Below are 24,251 nucleotides of genomic sequence, written 5' to 3'. Positions count from 1 at the left end.
AGCCCCCAGTGGGCAGCCATGCTTCTGTAGAAGGATTCCAGCCATGACCTCCTCACTGGCCCCTATGTGTCTTCAACAGAATTGTCCGAGTCCTAGTGTATGGAGATAGAAGACATAAGTAGAGCAGTGAGTTCTTGCGCTGCCACTAGTCACCTAACTACCCAGCATCTTAAGGCTGCCTGCCCCTTTATGGAGTCCACAAAGAGCCTCTGAGTCAGCCCCAGGGTCAATGCCCATGGGGCTTGTGTGCATACTCCTACGTGGCTGCCGAGGTGCTTCAGTTATTGATGCCAGAGCTCTTGGTGTGTGCAGGACCCTGGACAGGCTTTTTGGGGAAATGCAAAGATGCAGAAGTACTGTCCCATAGAGGATGTAGTCCCAGTGTCTTGCCTGTTTCAGTTTATTGGAGTCCCCTGACCCCTTTGACAACTTCAGAACTTTTCCAAAACAGCATGGTGTGTGAACAAATCATGCCCAAGATCTTTGCAGATGAGCATAGCAGCCTTCAGGGCTGGAGACTTCTGCTCCAAGGGAGGAGAGAAGGACCAGGGAGACTAGTCTCTGGCTGAGACGCACTTTCCAATTTGGAATCCACAATGTAGTAGTAATAGTAGGATTGGCAGGGTGGAGGAAGGTTCACTTTGAGGCCATAATACACACTCATTAAGTGCTAACTATCATTGTTATTTTATTCTCTTTGGCAATTAATATACTTTTGATTAGATTTTTATGGGAAATTGATTTAATTATTGTAGTAAGTAATAATTGGCAGTCTCTTTGGCAATCTTCAGAAATACTAGGTCCTGTGGGAGAGTAAAGAATAATAAAAAATGGTTGAGAGGTTGGAACAGCTTGTCTGGTCTAACATTCTTATTTTACAGACAGGAACAGAGGTAAGATGACCTTTGTAAGGTCATGAACCACTAATAAAGAGACAGAGCCAGGGCTGGGGTCCAGGTATCCTCACACCCAGCACAATACTCTGGCTGTGATGTAACCAGAATATGGTGGCAAGATTTCAGAATAAGGCCTGGGCAGCAGTCAAATTGGAGGAGATTTTTAGACCTTAAGTAGATAATAATTCAGTTATTTTGGACACACTGTCCATTTCAAAATAAATATTCTGTGAAATCTCCTTTACTCTCTCAAAATGGAATTCATAGATATTGTTACTTACCAAATGTTCAGTTTCAAATAGAATTGGTATAAAATTCTAACTATAATATAAATGAGAAATAAAAAGAGAGTAATCTATAATAATAAAAATGTAATATGCTAATTAGACCGGATAGCCGAACGACATTCCGAACGTCCTTCTAGACCAGGGGTGGGCAAACTTTTTGACTCGAGGGCCACAATGGGTTCTTAAACTGGACCGGAGGGCCAGAACAAAAGCATGGATGGAGTGTTTGTGTGAACTAATATAAATTCAAAGTAAACATCATTACATAAAAGGGTACGGTCTTTTTTTTTTTTAGTTTTATTCATTTCAAACAGGCCGGATCCGGCCCGTGGGCCGTAGTTTGCCCACGGCTGTTCTAGACGAAGCCACGGCACTAGGGGCCAAGGCAGAGGCGGTTAGGGGCGATCAGGCAGGCAGACGAGCAGTTAGGGGCAATCAGGCAGAGTGGTTAGGGGCAATCAGGCAGGCAGGCGAGCAGTTAGGGGTGATCAGGTAGGCAGGCAGAGTGGTTAGGGGCGATCAGGCAGGCAGGCAGGTGAGCAGTTAGGAGCCAGCGGTCCCGGATTGCAAGAGGGTGCAGGCTGGGCTGAGGGACCCCTCCCCACCCCACTCCTACTCCCCTGCACTGGGCCTCTGATTAATAATAAGATAATGTGTATTTCATTGTTTAGATGCCTGAGCAAGATTTCATTGGAAAACATAGATATTTGCTGTTTTATGTGGAATTATCTTGAATTTGACAGCAGCAAAAGCTGGTGCATACAGATGAGTCGTGTCAGCAACTGAGTATATAAACTGTGTTGCTATTGCTAACATGACTTTTCTGAAATGGTAAACAGCCCATAGGAGAATGGCAAACAAAATAATGGATGGACAGTGTTTCTTAATTACATCAGTTATATTCCTGGAAAATTTTGTATTAGACCAGTATGAAAAATACTTTGTGTTCATATATAAAAATAGTCTTGGACTCAGATAATTTATGTAGGCTTTACATCTCCTTTAATGTCTAACAAGACTTTCAAAAGTTGTGTGGGATGCAGTGCATTCTTTGTTATGTAGGATTCTGTGAATTGTAGAGCAGGCAGCATCTGGCCTTTGTCTGTTAATGCCATGAGGACTCTGTAGACACTATGACAAGCAAAAACACCCAGAGCTTCCACAATTGGCACCTGAAGGCTGTGCCACCCTAATTTTGGAATCATAGACCTAGAGTCTAGAATTATAAAGGTAAAAAAATCCTATTCTTAGAGGAAGTGGAAGAATTAGAAAATCACCGTGTTGCAAACTTTGTCATACACATTGTCGGTAGTTGCTAAAACCATTAGATAAAAGGTTGATGGGGAATTTTATAATAGACTAGTGGCCCGGTGTACGAAATTCATGCACGGGGGGGCGGGGCGGGGGATGGTGGGTGTCCCTCAGTCCGGCCTGCACCCTCTCCAGTCTGGGACCCCTCTGGCTCCTAACCGCTCACCTGCCAGCCTGGTCGCCCCTAACTGCTCCCCTGCTGGCTTGATCACCCCTAACCACCTCTGCCTCAGCCCTGCACCTGGGACCCAGAATTCCCTCCTCCAGCCGGCCACAGGCACCCAGGACCAGGCTTCCCTCCTTCTGGCCAGCCAAAGGCACCCAGGACCCAGGCCGGCTTCACCCAGGGCGGCTGCAGCCTCAGAGGACAGTGGGCAGGTGGCTTCGCCCGGGCCACAGCAGCAGGCACTGGCACCCGGCCTGTGGGGTGGGCAGCTTCTCCAGCTGGCTATGGCCCAGGGCCATGGGGCGGGCAGCTTCTCCGGCTGGCTGCGGCCTGGGATCTCAGGGTGGGCGGCTTCTCCGTCTCCCCCCGGGACGCTGTGCGGGCGGGTAGTCCAGGACCACGGGGCAGGTGGCTTCTTCATCTCCCAGACTGCAGCCAGCCTCAGGCACAGGCACCTGGACTTCAGGTGGGTGGCTTCTCCATCTCCCCCAGACCACAGGGTGGGCGGGCGGCTTCTCTGGCTGGCTGCGGCCCAAGACCGTGGGGCAGGCGGCTTCTCCATCTCCCCCAGGACCGCGGGGTGGGTGGCTTCTCTAGCTGGCTGCGGCCCGGGACCGCGGGGTGGGCGGCTTCTCCATTTCCTGGGCTGCAGCCAGCTGCAGGCGCTGGCGCTGGGGACTGCTGGAGGGCAGCTTCACCCTGCAGGCTTTATCAGGAAGGACGTCCAGATGGTCGTCCGGAATACGTCTGGTCTAATTAGCATGTTACTCTTTTATTAGTATAGATGGATCAGACTGATAGCACCTGAAACCATAGATCAATCTTAACACTGAAAGTAGGACAGCCAGACATTGTGTCTTCTATAAGTAAGTTCCTAGCAACCTGAATCTAGATCAGTGGTTCCCAAACTTATTTGGCCTACCGCCCCCTTTCCAGAAAAAATATTACTCAGCCCCTGGAAATTAATTTTTTTAAAATTTTAATAGCAGTTACTCATCGCCCCCAAATGCACCTGTGGCCATCACCGCCCCCCTGGATCGCTGCAGCGCCCACCGGGGGGCGGTAGCGCCCACTTTGGGAATCACTGATCTAGATCGAACCTTCAGTTTCAGAGAAGCATAAGGGATAGAAGAATGAGTTAAACAGACACATGAGGATAGAGCCAAACATGGAACATGAAAAATTTTTACACAGTAAATTGACCTTGTTTTGTGTTGTTGTTTTTTTCATCAAATAAATGAATGGCATGGGGGAGAAAGGGAGTCTTTTTCTTTAAAGTAATTTCACCCTCTAAAGAACCAGGCATTAGGAAGTAAGTAGAGGTGAAACAAGAGTGGTAGAATATTGATAATTATTGAAACGAGTGGAAGGATGCATGGGGATTCATAAATTTACTATTTGTACTATTTGGGGCCATTTGAAAATTTCCTTAATAATTATTTTTTTATTAATACTAATCTTTCACAAACTGCTTCAAAAAATAGAAGAGGAAGGGACACTTCCCAACTCATTCTGTGAGGCCAGTATTATCCTGATACCAAACCAATGATATCACAAGAACACTACAAACCAGTATCCCTTCTGAATATACATGCAAAAATCGTCAGCAAAATACTAGCAGAACAAATCCAGCAATATATAAAAAGGAGTATACATCATGATCAAATGAAATTTATTCCAGAATTGTTTAGCTTAACATCTGGAAATAAATCAATATAATATACCATGTTAATAGAACAAAGGACAAAACCCACATGTTCATCTCAAATAGAGAAAAAGCATTTGCAAATTTCAGCACCCTTTCATGGTAAAAGCCATCAGCAGTAGAAGGAAACTTTCTCAACCCAATAAAGAACACCTGTAAAAAGCCCACAGCTAACCTCCAACGTAATGGAGAAAGATTCAGTGCTTTCCCCTAAGATCAGGAACAAGCAAGGGTATCTGCTTTTGCTACCTTTACACAACATAGTACTTGTTGTGTAACAAGTACCAGGACAATCACTCAAGAAATCAAAGAATCCAGATTAGAAAGTAAGGAGTAAAACAATCTCTATTTGCGAATGACATGGGGTCTTATATGTAGAATATCCTAAGGAAATTTTAAAAAAAAACTTTTTAGAACTGATATACAAAGTCAGCAATATGACAGGATACAAGATCAATACACAAAAATTGCTTGTATTTCTATACATTAGCAGGGAACAACCCGGAAATGAAATTAAGGAAATGATCACATTTACAATAATGCCCAAAAGAATAAAATACTTAGAAATAAATTTAACAGCCCTAACTGGTTTGGCTCAGTGGATAGAGCGTCGGCCTGCGGACTCAAGGGTCCCAGGTTCGATTCCCGGTCAAAGGCATGTACCTTGGTTGCGGGCATATCCCCAGTTGGGGGTGTGCAGGAGGCAGCTGATCGATGTTTCTCTCTCATCGATGTTTCTAACTCTCTATCCCTCTCCCTTCCTCTCTGTAAACAATCAATAAAATATATTTTGGAAAAAAAAAGAAATAAATTTAACAAAAGAAGTATAGGATTTATACATTGAGGACTACAAAAGATTGTTGAAAGAAATTAAGGAAGATATAAATAATGGACATCCGTGTTCATGGGTAAAACGTCTTAATATTGTCAATACTCCCCAAATTGATCTGCATATTCAATATAATCCAAATCAAAATCCCAGAGTGTTTTTGTTGGAAGGTTTTGTTTGTTAGTGTAGTTGTTTTTTTAGAAATTGGCAAACTGATTCTAAAATTCATATGGAAATGCAAGGGAACCAAAATAGTGAAAATAGTCTTGGGGGAAAATAAATTTGGAGGACTTATACTTCTCAACTTACTACAAAGCTACAGTAACTAAGACAGTGTGGGACTGACATATAAAGCAAGGGAATAAAATTGAGAGTCCAGAAATAATCCAGACATTCATGGATAATTATTTTAAAATTTAGAGGCTGAGGAGCCACTTAGGTTCTTAAGTCTGTGCTATTCATTGAGCTCACTAGATCTAGCTCTGGGTGAGTCACTAAGGCCAGTGACAGCATCTGGGCTCTGTTCTCATTTCATCTCGTAGGGGAACAGCAGGGTACTTGGGAACACTTAAGAAGCAGAACCTGAACCACACTTGTGGTTCAGGCTTCCCCAAGAAGGAACTGACCTCTAAACAGGAGATTTCTCTCCTGCCTGAAGGGTTGTCCTTTGCAGAACCCTAGAAGGACAGGTAGGGTAGCTAGAGCTGGTACAGATGGAGTAGGGGAGTGGCGGTGGTGAGTGGTTGCAGAGCCTACAGCAGGTTTCCCCGCTCAGGGAAGGGACAGGATACAATACTCCTTATCAAGGTGGATAATTACCAAGCGAGTGGCATGGGCCTCTGTGAAGGCTCTTGGTCTTTGGGCTGAGAAAGGCTTTAGGGAAGATGTGGGCATTGTTCGAGGCCAGTGGCCGGCAAACTGCGGCTCGCGAGCCACATGCGACTCTTTGGCCCCTTGAGTGTGGCTCTTCCACAAAATACCGACTTCTGCGCATGGGCCACGAAGTTTCAATCGCACTGTACGTGCGCGCCCGCACGTGGTATTTTGTGGAAGAGCCACACTCAAGGGGCCAAAAAGCCGCATGTGGCTGGCGAGCCGCAGTTTGCCGACCACTGTTCTAGGCCCACAAGATGGAGAAGAGAGCCTGGGAATGGTGTCAGCCAATCAGCCTGCTGCAGGCACAGCCGGCTCTGCACTCTCCTGCCCTTTGTGTGTGTTAACCAAAACCGGGGGCCCCTAGCCTGGGGTTGACCCACTCAGTTATTTTTGTCTAATCCCAAGATTATTGGCTTTTTTTTTCCAAGTATCGACTTTTTCAACTTGTTGTAGCTCCATCATCTGGACTTACTATGCCTTGCACATACTTGATGAGTTCTCTATTCTGCAAATGTTTCCTGTGGGTTAGAGATCCCTAGGGCTGGACCCCTACCCTGGAGGCACACACTCTTCCTCTGGCTTTGAAAACAAGGGAGTAAATTAAAGTGATAGCCGCCATTAACAGAGGTTAGTGCAGAGATCCTTCATGGGTACCCTGGGAAAGGCTTTGGAGGAGGTGCTACCTCTGCTATGTGTCTGAATTATTTCATAGCATTTCTTTCAGGGGGTTGTTTCATACTGAGGGAACACTAGGCCAGATGCATGGGACTGTCCCTGAAATTAGAGGAAGAGTTCGTGTCTGGAGTCCTAGGATACTACAGCTGTGGAGGATGGGATGGATTTTGGAAGGCCCCTGGTGTGGAGTACATGACTCTCCCCGGGGGCAGGTGGAAACCACTGAAGGATCCTGTTGGCAGTAGCGCTTTTGGCTAAAGAGCCTGGTGGGTTGGAGGGGTACGGCAGAAGGCCGAGCCTCACCACACCTGCACACCACCCTTAGCAGGCAGGACTTACTCCCCTTCTTTCTGCCTCCCATCCAACCCCCGTGTCAAGGAGAGAGTATTACATGGCAGTTAGGAACAAGCTTTGGAGGTTGATTGGCTGGGTTTACATCCTAACCTTGTAGCTTTACCTGCCAGCACATGTAGCCTCTCGGAGCCTTGGTTTTCTCATCTGCACTTTGGGGTCATTATTCCTGTCTCAGAGGTTTCCTAGGATTGAATTTGATGAATGTCACATGTTGAGCTCATTGCTCAGAATATAGTAAACGTTGAATAAATACTTAGCAGGTCCCATTCAGACAACAGTAGAGATGAGAACAAGACTGAAGGTGTAATGAGTAGAGGGTCTCCCCAGAGAGAACCTTGTTTTATGTTTTTAAATACCTAGTGTCCTCTCCCCATAAAAGGATTTGAGGCAGTGGAGCCACATTGGTGTGAGGGGATTGACCCAGAGGGTGTGTTTAGTGACTGTGTTTAGACCCAGGCTCTTATGGACATTGTTTCCTTACATCAACACTGGCAGCCATTTATCGAGGACAGGAGTAAAGGCCAGATCTTGGCTTTCATTTGTAGTTACTCGTCTTCCAGACAGACCTACAAGAAGATCAGTGCAACCCTACTTTACAAGGGGAGGAGACAGTGGTAGGGCAGTAGCATAACCTCCCTGAAGTATCTAACTGGGAGGGTGAAGACTGAGGTTTGCTCCTCTGTGGGTCCGGCTCAGCTTATGCTTTCCTCACTGCACCCTTCAGTTTTAGTTCATGTAATCAGTTTGTGTACAAGTTCAATGTGGAGCATATGGAGAAACCCATCTCCTTCCCCCCGCCCCATTAGGTTTTTCTCAAGCGAGGCTGTTTCCGGGACTAGGACACTGAACTAGAACAGATCGTTGGAAGAGGAGGCGGGATGTGTAGGAGGTTTTTTGTCAGCCACTAGTGAGTTGAGTCTGTCAGGTCTTCCCTCTGTAGCCCCCTTTTCCCTCCACCCCCACTCTTTGCCAGCCCCTTTTCTTTATAGCCCAGATGTCTGTAATGACATCCATTCCTTTATTATAACCACCACTACCACCATGTTGCTGGGCAGCACAGCACTCACACTTTCACCTTTTTGTTTTTCCCTCAAATGCCTAATTTGGGGGTGGGGCTTTAGATTGGGGGGTAGAGAAAGAGCAACACAGCAGCAGACCCATCTGGTACTGCAGGGTGATAATTACCCCATCCCTGAAAAGCTTGGCATATGCTCCCAGTGGGAAATAGCAGCCTCTGCCTCTTCCCATAGGACATAGTTCTGTCTCACCCCTCACCTTCCACACCCTCATCTTGCCTATCCCATAAACCTCCAAATGCAAACCGAAGTTGGGATGTCTGCCCTAGTGCATAAAGAGAGTTGCTTCTCTAACCGTGTGTTGAGGTATGTCAGAGCTCATCAAAGGCTACTGTGTCTGCTGGATTGATGCTGGGTTTGATGTTGGTATAGATGGAGAGGACATCCATTGTGATGGAGAATTGAGGGTGAAAAGTAGATCTACTCCTGAGATCTCTAGGGAGAATTACTGAAAACAGCCCATCTGTAAGGGAGGTTGTTGATTTTTTTTGTTTGTTTTCATATAAGCCTAACTTTGTTGTTGTTAATATTTACAATTCTAATCCATTTCCCTTTGCTCCATCTGTCCTCCATCAGTCAGGAGACTCTGTCCCAAATCCTGTTCCCCATTTTGAAAAAATAATTTTTTCCATGCTTAACCAGCTTTGCTAAAAATAAATCCTTAGCTATAAAGCTCTTATGTCATTCAAAATTCATTTTTAATCCCAGTCTGTATCTTTACATATTTTTAATGTTCCCAATATTTTGTGTTCTATATATTTTTTTAATTTCATAATTCATTGACTAAAGTATTAAGTATGGTTTTTAGCATCTGATATTATATAATACAGCTATGTTATCATTTGCCTAACTTGGGGGGGGGGGTATTTTTAGCATTCCAGTATTTCATTTTAAATTGCACCCTATGAACATTTGTGTGTGTGTGTGTGTGTGCGCGTGCGCGCGCGCATGCGCTAGAGGCCTGGTGCACAACATTCGTGCACTGGGGGAGGGGGGGTTCCCCGCAGCCCAGCCTGCACCCTCTCACAGTCCAGGACCCCTCAGAGGGGTTCTTAGCACTGCTGCGGAGGCGGGAGAGGCTCCTGCCTCTGTTGCTACGCTTACCAGCCGTGAGCCCAGCTTCTGGCTGAGCAGCACCCCCCCTGTGGGAGCGCACTGACAACCAGGGGGCAGCTCCTGCATTGAGTGCACGTCATAGTGACTGGTTGTTCTGCCGTTTGGTCAATTTGCATATTAGGGTTTTATTATATATATAGTGTGTGTGTGTATATTTTAACTTCCTTGAGTTATATTTCCCATGCTGGCAGATCCCAAACATTCTGGTCTTAGGAGCCCTCTTGCACTCTCAGAGATTACTGAGGACCCCAAAGAGCTCTTGTCTGAGGTATGTCTGTCAGTGTTTATCATGTTAGAAATTACAGCCCAACATTTCAAAATACACATTTTGCCATTAATTTAAAAATGACAGTAATAGCCAGAACTGGTTTGGCTCAGTGGATAGAGCGTCGGCCTGCGGACTCAAGGGTCCCAGGTTCGATTCCAGTCAAGGGCGTGTACCTTGGTTGCGGGCACATCCCCAGTGGGGGGCGTGCAGGAGGCAGCTGATTGATGTTTCTCTCTCATCGATGTTTCTAACTCTCTATCCCTCTCTCTTCCTCTCTGTAAAAAATCAATAAAATATATTTAAAAAAAAAATGACAGTAATAAACCCATTATATGTTAAAATAAGTAAGAAATTTTATTAAAATAACTATATTTTCCAAAACAGAAAATATTAGTGAGAAGAATGACATTGTTTTACATTGTTGCAGATCTCTTTAATATCTAACATAGAAGACAGACAGATTCTCATTTCTGTTTCTGTAGTTAGTAAGTGATAATGTTTTTATCACTTAAGAAATCGTTTAATAAGCTTTTCAAATAATCATGGGTGTTCTTTGCATTTCACCAGAACTTGACATGTGATAGTTTCTTTAAGGGTTAGTTGTAATTTAGAATCCAAATCCATGTCAGTGAATGCTTTATACATTACTAGAGGCCCAGTGCACAGATTTCTGCACAGGTGGGGTCCCTCGGCGTGGATAGTGCTGAAACCAGCATCCAACATCCCCCAAGGGATGTAGTAGTGCGCAAAGCGCTGGGAAGGAGCCGCTCGGCTCATCCCAGCCCCGCTCATCCTGGTCAGTTGAGCATCTGCCCCTCCCACTCCCACCTCTCCCCCCCAAGTCTTCTACCGCCACCCCTTGCATCTCCTGGTCTGCCGCACCCAGCTATGGAGAAGTGGGTCCCTAGGGTGGAGCTCCTATGGCCTCGCTAGGGGAGCTGACTGAGGCTCAGAGAAGTGGGGTGAGTACCCAAGGGTCACCCAGGGCAGACCAGGGAGTCGCAGTAGCTGTGCAGCGAGGCCACCCACGTCCTGCAAGTCCTGGGGTGGCTCCGGTCTGATAGGAAGAGGTGGGCGCTAGGGATGGAGTTCGTGGTCTCTTTTTTCCCTTCCTCCATCCCTTGGTTGCGGCTGCCTGGGGAGGATGCGACCGGAGGTGTTGATGGGGGTCGGGGGCGCTGCACCTCCCGAGTGGTGCCTGGGGAGCAGCAGAATTTGGGCCGATGGCCCGGCTGCCCAATGCGAACTGCAGCTCAGCCCCACCTGTTTGCAATCTTTCATAGACTCAGTCGCCTGTTTCTCTTTTCATCTGTCCAAGTTGACTGCTCCCTGGTGGTCAGTGTGCGTCATGGCGATCAGTCGAATGGTCGAACGGTCACTTAGGCTTTTATATATATAGATTACATTTAAACGCCACTGCTCTTTCATGCTTTTGAGTGGATCTTTTACCCATGCATGATATTAGAAAATCATGTATCAATTGTTTGGAAAATATTGGTTCACTGAGATGTGCAGATCTGCTCAATGTTGATACATTTTATTACACAATATAAAAAAAAATCATTCATTAATATTACCAATCTCATCAGCATCATTATTGGGAAGCCATCAAGTTAGTGATAAATACATATTTCCAAATTGCTAATTTTCACTTAAAAGCTTGAATTTTATCATTGGCAATATATATTGTCAGTTGTTTTTCTGAACTAACAAGTTCACATAGTCAGAGGGCTGCTGCAAAGAGTGTCTTGGAAGGACATACAAGAAACTGAAGACTTGGTAGGTTGGGGAGGGCGGAGAGTGAGAAGGAGGTTTTTACTTTTACAGAGTCCATAATCTCCTAACAATAATTCTGAAATCAAAAGAGATCTGAAAACCATGGTGTTTTGTTTTGTTTGTTTTCCCCCAAAATCAGGTTGGTCCTGAACCTTGTTTGATAGGAAACCTGACCTAAAGTGTCATGAAGCTCCTTATATGTTCATTTATCCCACTTGTGACTATTCATTTACTTTGCAGAAATATTAGGGTATTGGGTACAGGGTGCTGCCTGGGAGCGTTGCACAATATATATTACATACTTACCTGACCTTTCTAAAATACGAAAAGTTCTGAATTCCAAAACACAGCTAGCCTAAGATTATGGATGTGTGTATCCTTTTTTACTCTTGAATTTTGAAACTGGTGAATGCATTACCTATTCAGAAAATTTTTTTTAAAAAATTTTATATGTTTTTATTGATTTTTTTACAGAGAGGAAGGGAGAGGGATAGAGAGTTAGAAACATCGATGAGAGAGAAACATCGATCAGCTGCCTCCTGCACACGCCCTTCTGGGGATGTGCCCGCAACCAAGGTACATGCCCTTGAGCGGAATCGAAGCTGCAACCCTTCAGTCCACAGGCCGATGCTCTATCCACTGAGCCAAACCGGCCAGGGTGAAAATTAAAATTTTCAATCTTCTAAAAACTAAATTTAGCACAAAGCAAGCTCACGGTAAATGGTGGCTGCTGTTAATCGTCCCTCCAGGCCTTTCGAACTGCCAACAAATCTGTTCATGGCCACACTATGTTCCACCATAACAGCAGCCCCTGTGAGTGTCACTACTTAGATTTACATCTTAGAAGACGGGGATGCAGAGGTTTGGTGATAGACCCCTGCCAACCACCTAGATAGTTCCCCAACCAGAGTTCAGAGCCCAGAGCCCAGTCTCTTAATCCCAGCCCTGAGGCCACTCCAGCACCTCAGCCATTGGCATGGCACCCACCGGAGTTGTGTATCCAGGAGAGGAGTGTTGTGTGTCTGAGAGGAGGGGGAGCATATAAGAAGGAAACTGTGGCTAGACTCACCTCAAATCCTTTAAAGGGGCCCCTTTTCGAGCTGGGACATACTGTCCTGTGGGCCAGCCAAGAAGTGCCTACGGGTTAATTATACAACACTCTTTCCTTCTGTTGATTACCAGATGAAGTAGCGGGGGCTGGATTTCAGGGACCATGTGCAAAAGTTACTTTCTTATGTTAAACCCTAGAGCAAGGGTGGGCAACCTTTTTGTGAGTGCGTGCCAAAACCAGCAAAATCTCTGACTCAAAATTCTTCTGTGTGCCAACCCTAATTTTTTGAGAACATGTTACGCCTACTTGATATCTCTTAAGGTGTATGTATGTGAAGAACCTTGAAGAAATAATAAAATTCATTCGAGCGACAAAAACACAGTGTATGATGATGAAAAATACATTTATTTTTTAATGTATACATGTACACTGATAGTCCGACAGAAAACTTTATGACTCCATTAGATATTATCAGTGGGACTTTTGCTGCTGCATCACTGATGACAGAGATTTTATATCAGGTTTATATTTTGTGACCTTCAGAGATATGCACAAGCTACTACTTTCATCCGTCAGGCTACTCCTATTACGAGACTTAACAAAATTCATCACTGAGAACAAAGATTCACAAACGTATGTGGATGAAAACATGGAGAGTAACGCTGTTGCAAAGTTTTTAAACAGAAAAAAATTTCTGGAATGGCATTCCAAGTTCTCAATAGTTTGTTTTCAACACTATTGAAATTGCTCTTCCCCTCTCTCATCAATCCATGTCTATGGTCTTTAAGATAACTTGTTATGTAAAATTATTTATTTATCTAAGATGCACCTATACTGAATTTATCTGAAAAATAAAAAAGTCGATATTAAGAAAAAAATTGTAAATGGAAGATTATAAGAGAGGGTTTCACGTGCCAGCAAAAGTTACTGGCGTGCCATGTTTGGCACACATGCCAGGGGTTGCCCACCCCTGCCCTAGAGCCTCAGTCAGCACCTCCAGGACAGAGACTACTTTAAAATGGATTCTGCGCATGTGCCATAATGAGCTCACTGAAGGGTGCATGTGTTGAGTGTGAGCCTAAAGCAGCGGTTCTCAACCTGTGGGTCGCGACCCCTTTGGCGGTGGAACGACCCTTTCACAGGGGTCGCCTAAGACCATCCTGCATATCAGATATTTACATTACGATTCATAACAGTAGCAACATTACAGTTATGAAGTAGCAACGAAAATAATTTTATGGTTGGGTCACAACATGAGGAACTGTATTTAAAGGGCCAGAAGGTTGAGAACCACTGGCCTAAAGGGCATGTTGTGACAGTTTCAAGTACACAAACTATTGGGGTTGGCCTTGCGGCTGCCATTCTAGGCCCCATTGTTCTCCATTTCCTCTCCCCCCCTCTGTGGCCCAGGAGAGAGAAATGGAGATGGCTGCATGTTTCAGGAGCCATCAGACTGTTCTCCCAGGCATGTTTATAGCCACTAGAAGCCCCTCTGCCTGCTGCTCTGAAGGGGGCAGTTTGTGGGGATAGGTGAGATGCTTGCTGCCCTCTGGCACCCGCTGGTCTGACCAGTGAGCCAGGATGGTGGGAGGCCACCAGAGACTTTGACTGCCAGCTCCATGAACCACAGCTTGGGAACAATAACTTCCCTTGGAAACCTAGTTCATCTAAATCAGTGGTTCTCAACCTTGGCTGCACATTAGAATCACCTGGGAATCTTTTTAAAATCCTGATTTCTGGGCCTCATCCTCTGGAAATTCTGTTTCTTTGTTATGGGGTGGGGCCACAACATTAGTAACAAAGAATAGAATTCCAAAGACCACTTTTTCAAATACTAAGCAGATTCCAAAGACCACTTTTTCAAATACTAAATCTTTTTTATTTTATTACATTCATATCCATATCCTTTATAGAAGAAACTCACCACTGTTTATATTTTCAGTACGCTTCTTTCCAGTTTTATTTATCCACACCCAACCACGCTCTTCACAGTTGATTTCTTAGGCTATTGATAATCCCTTTTTCTCCCACAGTTAACATTTGAACATAAACATTTTTACACATCATTTTAAAACATTCTAAGAGCATTGTTTCCTTGGCCACATTTAGGGATATGCCCTAATGTTCCTAACTGGTCCCCAATTAGGCTGACCCATTTCCCTTGATTAGTTTGTATGGAGATATTTTAATTTGAATTAAGTGTTCTTTCTTTAAGATTGCTACCTAGACATAAAATTGTTGGATCAAAGAATATAGTAAAGATACAAAAAGCTTTTGAGAGCGAGATCTATTTTGTGGGCATATATATTATATAATACAGAATCTCCATTTATTCTCCTAGCTCATGCATTGTCAATGAGGGTAATGGGAGAGGGGTGAAAAAAAATCTTAGCGGTTACAATGGTTTGTGGGCCTCCGGTGGCTACAGTGCATAAACAGAAAAAAAAAGGTTGAGAAGCACTGTGTTCGCTGTATGTGAGTACACATCTCACTCTACCCTTGGAAGCTTTTAAATCTGAGCTTTTGGTTTTGCGTTTTAGAATAATCTTCTGGTCTAAGTTCTTTATCCAAAGTTTAAGAGTTTGAGAAGGGTGTGAATAAAATAAAATTCATGTGGCGGTTACCACTGCTAATATTTTCCTTTCTATAGATTGGGATTCTCCATGTTTTATAGCTTTGTATTCAGCCATCGTAACATTATCAGTGTTAGTCTTTGCCAAGGGCCACTTTGAAATATCCCTTGTGTTATGGTTCATGCAGGGGTTTCCCTTGTCCCCAAGCCTGGGAGTCAGGTTCAGGCTCCTAGGAGCCCAGGTGCCTGGCTGCTCTGGGACTTACAGTAATTGTCCCTTGTTTGTTTCAGGTGTGATCCCCTGGGCCCATTTGCTGTCGGGGGAGAGGACCTAGACCCCTTTGGGTGAGTACTGCTGGGGAAGTGGCAGCAATACAGCTTGCTCTCCTGGCTTTTCAGCCCAGCTCATCTTCTAATTCTAGAGCAGCGGTCTCAACCTGTGCGTCGCGACCCCTTTGGGGGTTGAACGACCCTTTCACAGGGGTCGCCTAAGTCCATCGGAAAACACATATATAATTACATATTGTTTTTGTAATTAATCACTATGCTTTAATTACGTTTAATTTGTAACAGTGAAATTGGGGGTCACCACAACATGAGGAACTGTATTAAAGGGTCGCGGCATTAGGAAGGTTGAGAACCACTGTTCTAGAGCTTTTCATCAGTCTTCCTTTGGGGTGAAGGAGCCAGTCTGTTGCTGAGGAGCTGAGAAGTCATTGCCATTGTTCTGCTCTGCCATGCCTGGAGCCCTGCAGGAGAGCTCTGAGTGTGGGGGAGGGGCTAAGCCAGCACTGCGGGCAGCTCCTCTGTCCTTTCTGGCCCCTATTGTGCTGTGGAGGACAGCAGCCCCCTCCTAGGAGGGCAGGATACCAGGTGGGTTTATCAGGTGTGGGCTACAGACCTTAGGACATCTCAGGGCTACTCAGAGGTCACCTTGCTTGATAAGGGGAGTCTTTAATCCCCAATAAGCTCTGGGTGGTTCTTGTCACACACCCACTGAAGTCATTACAGCCTCAGCTATGCACTCTCTTCTCTGAATGAGTCACACTAGATTTTAACCTGTGCTGCAAAGTGTCCCAGCCTGACCTTCTGATTTTAGACAGCGATGAAGTCACAGAAGTGCACAGTTAAGCTTGAACAGTGACCTCAAAGTTTAGGGAACGTCAGCACATGTGTCCTAGTTTGAGCACATGAGGTTGGGTCCATGGAACTCCATGAGAGAGATGCTGTCAGGAGCCAGATGGAAGACCCACAGGCAGTCCATAGATGGCCCTGAGGTTCTTTAAATGAACAGCAGAAAAGCTAGCAGCATGGATTGTCTCAATGTTATCCTTAGGCCTTAGACCTAAAGTAGTGCCCTGCAGAGCCTCGTGATGGTTCTGCATTGACCTTGGCGAGTTCTGGCACCTGTTCTTGATCAAATTGCTCCCGTTGGGTACAGGTCACGGCAGGAGTCTCAATTTTGTACGCTCAGGGACCCTGGAGAGCCAAAGGTCCGGACTGTGCTATTTATGTTCTTTGCCCACTTCCTGCTGGTGCTCAGGCCGCCATCCCCGCGTGTCTGCTTGAGCCACCATGCAGGAGAAGCCCAGGCATTCTTAGTCTGTTCTCACCTCTTCTCCAATAGCTCCCTGCCATACCTGCAGACCCATTTTTCCTTCTTGCCTCAGGTATCGGAGAGGTGGCATGATTGTGGATCCTCTGAGATCTGGCTACCCAAGAGTACCTATTGACCCATCCTCGGGCCTCCCAAACCGGCTTCCTCCAGGCGCTGTGCCCCCAGGAGCGCGCTTTGACCCCTTTGGACCCATTGGGACCAGCCCAGCTGGGTAGGTATTCACTCAGGTATGCTGAGAAGTAGGACCTGATGACAGCTCATCTCAGGGCTGCAGGAACGAAGGCGTCACGCCAGGCACAGATGCCAGCAGCTCCATCCCCCACTGGCAAGAGAGTGGAGCCTCCTCCAGGCCCTGCCAGATGCCTCCCCCACTTCCTCCCGAAGCTTCCAGGAGCACCCCGTTCCTCAGTGCCTCCCTCCCCTCAGTTCCCCTCAGAGAGGACCCAGGGGAGGAGGAGCGACTCCCTCGCTGTGTTGAGCTGTGTCAGGAACCCACTGGATCCTCATCAACACTCATGGATAGATATTACTGTCCGCATTTAGTAGATAGAGAAAATCGAGGCCTTGAAGGATGAAGTAACTTAACCAAGGCAGAAGAATCAGGATTCAGTCCAGGCTGTCTGGCTCTGGAGTACACGTGTGCTCTTAAACTGCACGAACCACCCCATCGTTCTGGAGTACAGGCTCCCTCAGCTCAGGGTCCTGTCCGCCTGTGTGCCCCTGGCCCTTCATCCCTCCAACTCACCAGCCCCTCTTTCCATTCCAGACCTAACCCAGACCATCTCCCCCCGCCGGGCTACGATGACATGTACCTGTGAGCGCCTCAAGAATGTAACATCCCAGCCTTCCCTCCACTCTCCTGGAGCTACCACCTCTGGCCCCATCAGCAACCGTGTTCTTACGGGCTGGGGGCAAGGGACTCTGCCCATGTGTTGGCAGGCTGGCTGGGATTGCCTCCCTACTCCTTGTCAGAGCCACAGCACCTGCTGCAGCTCTCCACTTGGCTGCATATAGGTCCCAAAGAGAAGTCAGTCTCTCTCACCACCAGCTCCTCCCCACTTCCCAAGGGAGACTCCGGCAACATATACCCTCCACCCAGTGCAGCGCTTTAAGAACAAAATGCATTTTGGATGTTATTATTAAGAGCCAAATGTCAATACAGAAGTCATGTTGCCGTCTTCCATTTTTCTTTACTGCACAGTTCCTTCCAATTATGAGCTTGAATCTTTGTGGGGCTAAATGACTTTTCCTTCCCAGGGCCCATTCTTACTTCTCAGGCACCTTCCCTTCATAAATTGCTGTTGGCTCCTGACATCACCAAGATGGGTCCCAGTATGGCTGCGTGGATGAAAATGAGTGACTGGAAACCTCATAGGTCACAAGGATGGTTTCACACGGGCAGGCACATTGCAGAGAGACTGCGTGCTTCTATGGAGGGCAGAACCCTCCAATTCTGCCTTACCTGACCCAGGCCTGAGTCTGTGCCTGGGCAGTGGCAGCCTACAAACAACAGACCTGAGCACTAATCTCTTTTTACCACTAACTTACTGAGTGACCCTAAGTCCCTTCCCCTCCCATGGCTTTGTGCCACCTATGAAATCTGAGGTGCCCTTCCCATTCTGATGTCTGCTATGTATGCCGACCCCTGGGACCTGGGGCAGAAGGAAAAGAATGAAGGTTCAAGGCTTTCTGTGGTACTTACAGTCTAACTCTGTGCCTCTCACCCTCCGTGGGGCCCAGCCGAGCACAGGAGCACAGGCTCCATGTAAGCACGGTGTGGAACTCCGGGAGGAGCAGGAGGCCAGCCTCAAAGCCATTGGCTGGGTGGATGGAAGAACTAGCCAAGCACGAAACAACCCAGGAAGGCATTCACCCCGAGGGAGCCCCACCCCTGGAAGCCTGTGCCCTCTGTCCAGGCCCGCCTGACCTTTGGTGTTCTCCGGATCCTTTTCAGCCCGAGGCCTGACAGATGGGGTCAGTGATGAACCTTATGCTGGAGTGGAGAGAACACCATAGAGCACCAGGCTCAGACGCAAGACATCAAAGGACTAGTCACTTTGGCTCCACAACTAGCATTTCAGCCATGTTGGGGTCCTTTCACTTCTCAGCTCCTTGGGTTCCTTCCCCTAAATTAGGACATATTATTTCTCTGTGGGCAGGGGCTACCAGAGCCTTTCTGAGGTATCTGCTAATGTGCTATAGCCTGGGACTCCCTGTTTGCCCTGCTGGAGAGTGGGTTAGGGGTAAAATAAATTGGCCCATAGGCCCAAGGTCAACCTAAGATGTGGAGGCTGGGCCAGGGTGGAGAGGCTAGCATGAGTGGGCTCTCTGGGCATTTCTGGCAGACCCCATCTCTAGCACTAACCTAGTAAAAGACCAGCTTGGTCCTTTAGAACACGTGTGCTCTGGAGAAGGGCCCAAGGTCAGGCAGAGCTGCAAATGTAGTCATCAATCGTAGTTTGCTTCCCGAGGGGCCAGCAATGATAGAATGTTTTTGTTTTGCAGTTGGCTCATACCTGCTACCAAAACGACATGGGCAGTTTACTCATAAAAGCATCCTTTACTCTAAAAGGAGGCTTAAAGGAACATCTGAGCAGAGACCATCTAACAAGCAGGGAAGGGGGGTAGATCACTTTTAGGACCCTGACTCAAAGAAAAGACAAGATCAAAACAGTAAATTTGCCACTTAGATTTACTAGTAGCAAAGGTCGAAAGGATAGTCCAATACATAACTCTGTTTTCTGAAAACAGAAACTTTAGTGATTCATCTGAAGAATCAGCCATTTTTGTGTTTGGGTCTCCTTGCATCAAGGACATTGAGTAACACAGATGATGTCTTAGTTCCATGGGGGCTTTTAGGAACTTCTTGGTCAAGCTGTCTCTGCTTGTAGTCGGGCCACGTCCTTCCTTCCAGCCATAAGTAATTGCCAAGCAGCAAATGGGAATGGTTCGGGTTTGTTTTTTGGAACCCTAAAGGTTGGAGCCTTAATAAATATCAGCACTTAATAACCTAGTTCTCTTTTTTAAATAACTTTGTATATAATCCACATACTTAACGAAGTTCACCCTTCTGAAAGTGTGCATTTAAGTGGTTTTAGTGTATCCGCATTATGTACACCCATCACTATACCTAATTCCTGAACATTTTCACCACTGCAAAAAAAACTACCCCATATCCACGAACAGCCACTCTCCATTCACTCCTTTCCAGCCCCAGGCAACCACTAGTCTATTTTCTGTCTCTAAAGATTTGACTATTCTGGATAGTTCTCATAAGTGGAATCATATAATATGTGGCCTTTTGCACCTGGCTTTTTTCAGTTAATGTTTTTAAGGTTCATCCATGTTGTAGCATGTATCAGTGCATCATTCCTTTTTATGGCTGAATAATATTCTGTTGTATTAATATACCACATTTTCTTTATCCATTATCAGTTGATGGACATTTGGATTGTTTTTACTTTTTGGCAGTTATGAATACTGTTGCTGTGAACATTTTTGTACAAGTTTTTGTGTGGAGATATGTTCTTAATTCTCTTGGATATAAACCTAGGAATGGAATTGCTGTATCATATGATAACTTGATACTTAACTTTTTGAGGAACTGCCAGACTGTTTTCCAACGTGGCTGTGCCATTTTACATTCCCAACAGCAGGATATGAGGATTCCAGTTTCCCTACATCCTTGCCAATACTTGTTAGTCTTCTTGTGTATAGCCCTCGTAGTTGGTGTGAAGTGGTATCTCATTGTGGTTTTGTCCTCTATTTTAAAAAAAAAAAATTTGCCCTGGTCAGTTTTCTCAGTGGTTAGAGTGTCGGACTGCGGACCAAAGGTCATGGGTTCAATTCCCAGTCAAGGGCATGTGTACCTCAGTTGCAGACTCAATCCCTGCCCCCAGTCGGGGTACAAATGGGAAGCAACCAATTGATGTGTCTCTCTGACATTGATGTTTCTCTCTCCCCACCCCCCTTCTCCCTCCCCTCTACACTTTCTAAAAAAAAAAAAAAAATCAATAGAAAAAAGATCCTTTGGTGAGGATAAAAATTTTTTAAAAAAGAATTTTGACCTAGGCCAAATAAGGCAGAGACCAGAGCCAGTCCCCCTTGGGGAGCAGACCATGGTTTTGGTAATGACCACTTTGGGATGGCCATGGCTGGTGAGCCACAGAAGAATTGGTTTGAATTTTGGGGAAGGTTCTGGGCTGGATGTGAATCGGACAGGTGCTGTCCGCAGGTAAGTTCCCTGACCTTTCCAGGTCTAGTGACACTCATGGCCTCACTTTCACTTGGTTTGAACTTTGTTTATCTGGTGGCTTACAAGTGAAATAAAGGTCTTATTCCAAATCCTGTCTTTTGGTGAAGTGCCATAGACCACTGTACTACCATCCCTGGCAGCCCCCACATCCCCACCTTCTCTTCTTATCTCCTCCCAGTTTTGAGCTGGCTGTGTTTCTCATTGCATCATCTACTCAGTCATGAGCTTGTGTCAACCTCCGTTATGAAGTCATGAGTCTCTTGAGACCCTGACTCCAATGTATTATGTTAAAAATGGAGACTTTATATTCCTGCTGGATACATAGTTAAAAAACGGTAGCAAGTTCCACACAACCTCATTCTTTGGAACTCAGCTTCTCTCACGGCTTCCTTTTCTACTGTCGTGACATTCTGTTACTGATCCATGCCTCTCTTCAGAGAAGGAGAATTAGAATGTGTGGGACAGTTAATGTCACCTTTTAATCTTGTCTACTTTGTTGCTGTGCCAATAAAGACAGGCCCCACCACCAAGGAAAGGAAGGACACCCCCCCCACACACACACACACACATTCATATCCTCAGCTTTCTCTCATAAAACATGCTTGTGGGCCACTACCAACCATAGGAGAGATTCAGTGACAGGCAGCCAAGTCCTCAGCTTTTGTGTGTCCTTCGGATACTACAAGACACACCCAAGTCACTCCAGCTGAGCTTGACCCTGGATCTGACCTGGAGGGTGGGTCAAAGGCAGGAATGGTGGGCAGTGATCGGTGGCAAGTCCCAGGTGACTAAGGACAGACTCTAAAATGCAAAGAGGAGCAATGATAATGAGGTTCCAGTATTCCACTGGTGGCAGGGCTGGATAGGAGGTAGCAAGTGGAAGGCCCAGTCCCTGCTGAGGCTAACTGTGCAGTCTGATAGAGGAGCCTGGGTGGCCACATGAAAGGCCATGAAGCTCCATAGGAGCTGCATAAGGTAAGTGTGAGAGATGTGATGGGGGTTCAGAGGGAAGGGGGCAGGGGAGCTCCTGCTGAACTGTTAATCCTGTGGTTCAGCTGCAGTAAACAAATGACTTGGGCTTTCGTCTTAAAAATCAAAAAGGTTTGGGTATAGAGATTTAGCAAGGTTACATCATCATTGTCATGATCTGGGGATCAGGAAACTCCAGAGCCATGCAGCAACTGCATAGATCCGCAAGAGAAAGTGAACGCCCTTTATACTGCCATCTTGACTCCCACTCAGCTCAGTTCAAATTCAAGGCTTAATTGAATGCATCTGATAGAACCTATACCATCTCTCTAACCGTAGCTGCAAGAGAGCCCAGGAAAATGTCTTTGTTCCCTTTTCCCACCTTTCATTCAGGAAGATGCACTGGGACAGAGGTCTGGTGTCCTGATCTGTGTCTGTCTGCTTCCCCAGCTCACCCGAACCAAAGAGTCTCCTGCGATGCTTGCTCCAAGTGCACTGTACACCCTGGGCCCAAGCCAGACCGGGATCCAGATCTCAGGGAAGGGCCTTTAAATCCATGTTTATGAGTTCCTCAGGTGATTCACATCAGGCAAGTTTGAGAACTGAGAAGGGAGGAACAGACTTTCTACATTCTTGGTACTCAGATCAGCAGCAGCACCTGGAAACTTGTTAGACATGTAGACTCTCAGGCTGCACCCAAGACTTATTAAATGCGAGTCTGCATTTTAACAAATTCCCCAGGTGGCTCATGTGCATATTAAAGTTTAAGATGTTCTAGTTTATAAACTCCAATGTTTTCCTTCACCTGGATATCAGGTGCAGTCTTCTTGGTTCATGGCACAATATGATTAGTGCATGCAAGAGCCCCTCGTTTTAAGTTTTTCTACTTTACCCCCTGTATCCACTCCATTCGCTTGACCCGTGAATCAAATGTGTTTCATATGTTTTTAAATATGCATATATTCTTATACTATAGAATACATTATATCTTCAAATAACCATAATGAGATACTATCCTCATTTTCTAGGCCAGAAAAAGAGACTTTGGAAAGGTCCAATAATTTGCTCAAAACCTAGCAGGGGTCTCAGAATCAGGCAGGCATGAGTGCAACTCTCAGCCCTACCTTTGCTGTGTGTGGCCTTATCTGCAAAGTGAGTATCGCCTCTACCTTCAGGATTGTTGTAGGGTCCGGCCAGATAATGTGTCTTATAAACAGATAGTTGGAGCTCAGTGGCTACCAGCTATTATTACTGAGGCCACGTGAGTAGGTAAGCCCGGGGGCTCATGGACAAGAGGAAGGAAACTAGCTGCCCTCCAGTGCTGGAAACAAGCATTATCTGGTACTCGGCATACTAGGCTTTTCCTAGTCATGTGTGGTATCTTAGCCACCCCTGCCATAACACCTGGCAGCATTGGTTGAGGTGCTGGACTTGCCCTCTAGGGGTGGTAGCAGGATGGGAACCTGGGTCAGTCTGGTTCTAAAGCCAGTGCTCTTTCTGTAGAACCGCTGCACCCTATGCAGGTGAAGAGCATGGCTCCCTGGGCAAAACCTATTTCTGAAGCTGGAAAACGAAGTCAGGGCTTGTGTGAGACAGGAACATGACTCCAGAATGGTCTCAGACTCCTAACTCAGTCCTCCTGTTTGTAAGGTGTATCTCACATTCGGAGCACTTCCACTTACAGCCATGATGCCCAGGGCACCCAGGTTAGGGGCATCTGCAACCACCCAGCAGAGGAGCATTAAACAGAAGAAACAGGCCCACGAAATCCCTCCGTTATGGTGAGCTCCTGAGCACCTTCACGAGACCCCAGAAAAGGGCTTGGGCTCTGTGCAGGGCTTTGTCACCAAATAACACTCACCTCTGCCTCCTGAGTTTAGTAGGATAGGAGCTACTCTCCCCATTGAACAGATGAAAAAGCGGGCCCAGAGCAGTTAAGTGACCTTTCTAAGGTCATGCAGACCACAGAATTTCTAGCTCCAAGGTTTTCCCACTAAAAACTGCCCCAGACAGATTGGCCCCCAAGTGACTAAAATATAAGTCCTCTTCCCTTCCACCTCCCTCTTTCCCCTCAGTCTGAGCATTATGAGGAAGGAGCCATACAAGTTCAGCACCTTGGTCAGCGCCCACCTTCGTCGCAGATGCCAGAGGCAGCCTTTAGGCCAGGTTAGGTCAGAATCTACTACCTAATCCACGATGGCCCACCCCTGGGACAGACAGGCATCCCTAAAAGAAGAGGACTGGGCCCTAACGGGTTTGGCTCAGTGGATAGAGCATCAGCCTGTGGACTGAAAGGTCCCAAGTTCGATTCCAGTCAAGGGCATGTGCCTTGGTTGCACCCAGCGGGGGGTGTGCAGGAGGCAGCTGATTGATGTTTCTCTCTCATCGAAGTTTCTAACTCTCTATCCCTCTCCCTTCCTCTCTGTAAAATATCAATAAAATATATTTTTT

The 24,251-nt window shown here is 46.1% G+C and overlaps 1 protein-coding gene across 3 annotated transcripts in view; it reads left to right on the top strand.

Annotated features, from left to right (window-relative positions):
* PSMF1 (proteasome inhibitor subunit 1) overlaps positions 1-19,589 on the top strand; it is a 40,425-nt gene extending 20,836 nt beyond the window's left edge. Inside the window, exons 5-7 of one of the 3 annotated variants that reach the window (XM_014456419.2) lie at positions 15,250-15,303; positions 16,629-16,787; positions 18,531-19,589. In XM_014456419.2, coding sequence (XP_014311905.1) covers positions 15,250-15,303; positions 16,629-16,787; positions 18,531-18,558 — 241 coding nt within the window. In that variant the 3' untranslated portion in view covers positions 18,559-19,589. Of the gene's footprint in view, positions 1-15,249; positions 15,304-16,628; positions 16,788-17,342; positions 17,758-18,530 lie in introns of those variants that run through there. The other 2 variants (XM_006089368.3, XM_023754341.1) reach the window with 2 other exon arrangements.
* Positions 19,590-24,251: the final 4,662 nt, after the last annotated feature.

The sequence above is a fragment of the Myotis lucifugus genome, unplaced genomic scaffold (genome assembly GCF_000147115.1).
Source record: "Myotis lucifugus unplaced genomic scaffold, Myoluc2.0 scaffold_60, whole genome shotgun sequence".
In the NCBI taxonomy this organism is placed as follows: Eukaryota; Metazoa; Chordata; class Mammalia; order Chiroptera; family Vespertilionidae; genus Myotis; species Myotis lucifugus.
The sequence above is the reverse complement of the archived record's forward strand: the minus strand, read 5'-3'. Positions and strand labels throughout refer to the sequence as shown.